General features: G+C 38.4%; 1 protein-coding gene across 1 annotated transcript; it reads right to left on the reverse strand.

Moving 5' to 3' along the window:
• Positions 1 to 1,365: 1,365 nt before the first annotated feature.
• Positions 1,366 to 2,298, reverse strand: LOC147700806 (olfactory receptor 1L4-like). Its single transcript, XM_086929241.1, has one exon. The coding sequence runs from the start codon at positions 2,296 to 2,298 to the stop codon at positions 1,366 to 1,368; it is 933 nt and encodes a 310-aa protein (XP_086785367.1).
• Between the last annotated feature and the right edge of the window lie 3,488 nt (positions 2,299 to 5,786).

Below are 5,786 nucleotides of genomic sequence, written 5' to 3' on the forward strand. Positions count from 1 at the left end.
GGCAAGGAGGTCTCATCATACATCAAAGATGACAATTTCCCGCTTGATTGAATTGAAGGCTGTCATTTCGATAAGATTTTGACGAAACTGTTTCCAAATAGAGACACTTCAGTACAAGTACAGCATAATTCTTGCACTAAGACTTCTAGAAAATCTAAAAAGACAAACAAGGACACTTAAAAGTAGTTTTGTATTGTATTTTGATAAGATCTTAAATTGATATTGGCTCATTAATTTTGCAGATTCACCCAGCAATTAGATCTGGAAAATTTCCCTTGTATTGAGATCTTGATTATGGACTATACACCCTTCAATGTTAACTTGATGGGTCACCTTACTCTGAGAGCAAGATGATTCACCTAACGATGAGATTCAGATGATTAACCCTACCATGAGTTCTTGCTGATTCACCTTGCATTTTTATCTTTATGAATCACCTTACAATGAGACCCTGATTACACACTCCACAATCAGCTCCTAATGAATCATCTTTCAATGAAAACTTTAAAAGGGCAAGCTACAAAAAGGAGATCAAAGGCATACCTTGAGAAGGAAACTGTTTACAGAGAAGAGGTATGGATTCTAAGGTGGCCACACAATCATGAAATAGAGAACTTAGAGTAGGAACCATTACAACAACAACAACAAAACAGGTAGTCCAGGTTAATACATAATTACAAATACTTTAATTAGTCAAATCTACAACAACTCAGTATTCTAAGAAAAATGAGGCAGACTGAGAGACAGACAACATATTTGAGTTGAGCTTTGGTTATATCCTCATGTAATTGTCATGACTTAATTTCAAACAAAGCTAACTACTTCATATGACTTTCATAACCTTTCCACTTTTTATACTTAACACATAGAAATGTTTGAGCATATGTATATCAAGACAAAGGCGGTCAAACTTTGCTATTGCCACATGTAAAGTACCAAAGAAATCCTGTCTGATAGCTTTTCCTATTTCAACTTAGTCATTATTATTAATTGTATAGTTAGAGACGCTCAATTTAATTCAATTTACAAGGCTTAACAACAAAGTTCAAGTACATCAGAAATCACTGTACTCAGCATGTTATTAACAAAATACAGATGTATATTTAATCCTATATTCTTTCAGCAGAAGATTGGTGTCTAATGGATTTAAACTGGCTTTCTATGTCACAATATTGGCTACAGAAAAATAATCTAACTTAAAGATTTTGCATATATTCTATAAACTCCAATGAGTTGATATTTTGGTAAACTATATTAAGGTTTTAATATTTATGTCCAATGATATTCTGATAACAATATTTTGTTACCATGCCGTACAATGGTTGTGGGATGTTGCTAGCATTGAAAAATGCAAAGTTCTAGTATTTAAACATGATGCTGTGTTTTTCTCTTTAGCAGAGCATTTTTTAACTCAGTGTTTTTCAGACTGTATATAATAGGGTTGCACAAAGGGGTAATAGCGACGTATGCCAAAGATGATATCTTACTCTCTGACATTGAATAAGATGAGGTGGGTCGCATGTAGGTAAAAACTACAGATCCATAGTATAACATAACCACAGTGAGGTGGGAGGCACATGTGGAGAAAGCTTTGTGTTGGCCGACCTTAGACTTCATTTTTAGGATTGAGGAGGTTATTTTGCTATAAGATATAATGATTAAAATAAATGACATAATTGCTATTACAAATCCATTGATGTAGTTAAGTGTATCAATTATGACAGTGTTAGTGCAAGAGATCTTTAAAAGGGCTGTCATATCACAAAAGAAGTGATTAATTGTGTGGGATTTGCAGAAGGAGAGCCGGGACATTAGAACAATATGTGGAATTGCATTTAATAGACCAGCTCCCCAGCTTCCAACTGCCAGTCTCATGCAAACAGCCTTGTTCATGATGGTCATATAATGAAATGGATTGCAAATGGCCACATACCTATCATAAGCCATGACGGTAAGGAGCAGGAACTCTACAGAGGCTATTCCCATGAAAAAATACAACTGAAGCAGGCATTCAGTGAGAGAAACATGAGTACCTTTCATAAAGAAGTAGCACAGCATCTTAGGAAAAATTACCAAGGTGTAACTGAAATCAAGAAAGGACAAATCTGTCAGGAAGAAATACATAGGTGTGTGCAAATGTGAATTTGAGTAAATTGTTATCATGATCAAAACATTCCCCAAGAAAGTAAATAGGTAAATCAGTAAAAACGCTAAAAATAGTGGAATTTGCAGCTGTGGAAGATCAGAAAATCCAACCACTAGGAAGTCTTCATTCATGCTCATATTTTGTATTTCCATCCATCCAGGAATGCTGCAAGTCGAGGAATTAAAGAGACTGAAAATAAAGATACACGTGTTATTATATCTGTTGACAATGGTTGAACAATTGGGTAAATGTTAAATAACAATTTCTTCTTTGAATTTATAAAGCTGATACTATACTTTAAAGAAATTATGAACATTCAGTAACCTATGTTTACTTCTGAGTTTTCGAATAAATTGTTTTATTTAATGTTTTTTATTCCAAGTGCTCCCTTATGATTGGGAATCATGGAGGATGTGAAAAATATGGTAGCAGCGGTTACACTCTTTAGATTTCACACAAAGAGCATGTAGGTATCTTGCAGCGGTCTTTCATTTAAAGAGCAATTTGTACTGCTATCAACAGGGGTTAGACACGAGCCAAAGGAATGAACATTTGTAATTTCACAACCTAAAGTTGTACTTTTTAGTGCGAATTAGTTAAAGATCATCTGCTGTGAAATTTATTTGGACCGACATGTCCTAGCATTAGGATCCATCACAATATTTGGTGCAAAGAATTGCAAAAAGTTTGAAAATTGTCCACCAACGCTTAAAGCATCTTTAATTTTTTGATGGAATCTACGTATTAATAAGGGCATCACAAAATGTCCAGTCGTAGTAGGATACATAATTAGGGGGCATATTACCAACAACTAGCGATAATTATCGCTATGTTGGCTTAGCAGCAATATTTTATCGCCGAGCTGCGGCGATTTTTATTGCTTAGGAACCTTGCTATTATCAAGGTTTATCTCCTAAGATATAAAAATCGGCCGAAATGCATGAATATCGCTGAAAAGTCAGAGATATTCATGCATTACCGAGCTAATGCTCTTAGCCATGTTGTCCACCTACCATTGGATAACATGGCTAAAAACTGCTCAGGGGCAGGTGTTAGCTTTTGGAGATATTTGCGCTTAGTGCGAATATCTCCAAAAGATGGTAATAGGAGATAATGATGTTAGCGACTGTTTCCAGTCGCTAACATCTTGGCACGCCCACTTTGCATGTCCTTAGTGATACATTTCACTGACATGCAAAGCGGGCCCCAAGATGGTTGTTATCTCCTACTAGCTGTCGCTAACTGGTGTTAGCGACAGCTAAGTAATAGGGAGATCATTTTATCTCCGCTTTCTTGGCTTGTAATGCCAAAAAAGCAGAGATAAACCCCCTTGATAATAGGCCCCTATCTTCTATCATATGTGGTATACATAATTGAATGCCAGTGTGGCAAAAAATACGTCGGAAGCACAATCAGGATGTTGAAAGACAGGATATCAGAACACATGAGGGCCATCCAAAAACTAGACCCTAAATATCCAGTAGCCCTTCATGTAGCCAAATGCCAAGCCAATACATAAGACTTCCGAGTATCGTTTTTTGGAATCGAAACGGTGCCCGTCCATGTGAGAGGCGGTAACCGTGAGTTGGCATTAAGACGGAAAGAAGCCACTTGGATTATGCGTCTTCGAAGCATTGAATGTGGGCTTAATTATGACCCAGAACTGCAATTTTTCCTAGGAAATTAAACCCAGATACATTGATGTTCATTTGTTGTCGTTTTGGTTCACTTCCTTAATAGGCTACATCGCTCTACAAACATCAAATTAGCAACATGTCTTTAATTACAAATTATATACAAATAATGTAACTCTCATTATATAATGTGCTTTTAAATTATCTTCTTTATCGTTTATATTTTCATCTGTGTTCACAACTAGAGACTATAGACACGTACCAATGTCACACATGCTATGACCATAACATATGGCTCCATAATGAGGAAATAGTATCATGAAGATTGATTACATACTTCCATCATACCACTCATTTACTGAAATAATGTACTTTTGCTGGGGTTCCTTTATATTATAAATGTGCTCCTTTTTAATACCAATACTAATGAAATTGATGATTTTTCGTTATTAGATCGATCACCGCCTCCGTATGTTCTTCCTACGGCTCCGACTGCAGATTCTGACGATGAAGGACAGGATAAGTCGGGAAAAGGGGATAAGTCCAGTGTCAGGTTACCTGCGGAGAAAGCCGCGGACTTGCGTAGTTGGGCCCGTAAATTGAATTTAAATTATGTAACTGTGTCTGACGTTGTTGTCGAGAGGGGTAAATGGACAGAACGAGAACTGATGTGTTTTTTGACTACTTTGGCTGATGAAGTTGTTACTACATTTCGTAAATATTCGGAGACGTTAGAACCTAAGGCTGTGTCGGTTCATCGTGAGAATCTGGATAAAGGTTTATTTGTTCTTGCAGATGTCGATGCATTTTTCAAGCAACTGATCCAGCTGCGGGATGAGACGTCCAGATTGCGGGAAGAGCGGAAAAAGAATAAGGAGTCCGTGCCGGGGTCCACTGAACAGTCTAAGGAGTGTTCTCTCCGGGGTTCAGATAAGAATACCAAAATGCATGTTATGCCTATGCGTGAAGCCGCACCTTTGTATGTTCCTCCAAAGGGAGACGGTACAGATGACGATAAAACGTCGAAGGATGCGAAGGGGTACTTTATATATAATTGGGTATATACGCCTTGGAATAGAGCAGATGTTATGGCATTAAAGAACTTCCTGCCTGATCTTCGTAAAAATCCAGCCGCGTTTTATGAAGGGGTTGAGGGGGCCATTTCCTCTTGTGTTATGACCCTTGTTGATATAGATCTCTTCTTTGGGTTAATTCTTCCCCCTGATATGTGGAGGTTGATTCGTAAAACTAATGACCAAACGACTTTTGGGGCTGCTTGGAAGGACTTAGAGCAGGCTGACTTACAAAGGGAACCTGCATGTAAGCCGTGTGCTTTAATTTTAGATCTTCCGGCGGCTATTTTGACTAAAGTAAAAACTCTGGTGCCTCCTAAAAAGATTGATTGGACTATGTTGGCTTCATGTAAACAGAAGCCAGATGAATCGGTATCTGATTTCTTTACACGTTTTGAAGAAGCATTTCATGATTATAGTGGGCAATCATTAACAGATGATACGGGTAGGCATCTGTTCGTTGATAAGTATGTGGCTAATCTCCTACCGGAGATTGCGAAGCGATTGAAAATGAGCGAAAGTTCCTGGACCACGGCGACCCCTGCGTCTTTGTTAACTATGGCTCAGTATTATGAGCGGCAGGAATTGGAGGCTAAAAAAAGTGTTGATAAGAAAGCGAAGGAGTTGAAAACGAAGGTGATGTTGGCACAGGTTCGTGGAACGCAATCTAGAGGGAATGATAGAGGCAGACGAGGAGGGGGTAATGCGTCGTACGGGCGTACAGATATAGCGGAGGATCAATGTGCCTATTGTAAGGAGTTTGGGCATTGGGCTGATGATTGTCCGGTACTTCGTGAGCAACGTAGTCAGCGTGGTCGAGGAGGTGGAAGGTCAAGGAGCAGTTACTCGGGGGCGAGAGGTAGTGGAGGTGATCGTAGTAGGTTTGAAGAGAGGGGCCGTGGCCAGGATGAGCGTAATACATTTGATAGACGG

The sequence above is a fragment of the Lissotriton vulgaris genome, chromosome 7 (genome assembly GCF_964263255.1).
Source record: "Lissotriton vulgaris chromosome 7, aLisVul1.2, whole genome shotgun sequence".
Lineage (NCBI taxonomy): Eukaryota > Metazoa > Chordata > Amphibia > Caudata > Salamandridae > Lissotriton > Lissotriton vulgaris.

Coding starts and splice junctions, on each gene's coding strand:
- LOC147700806 (XM_086929241.1), bottom strand. CDS start 2,298: ATGGAAATACAAAATATGAGCATGAATGAAGACTTCCTAGTGGTTGGA.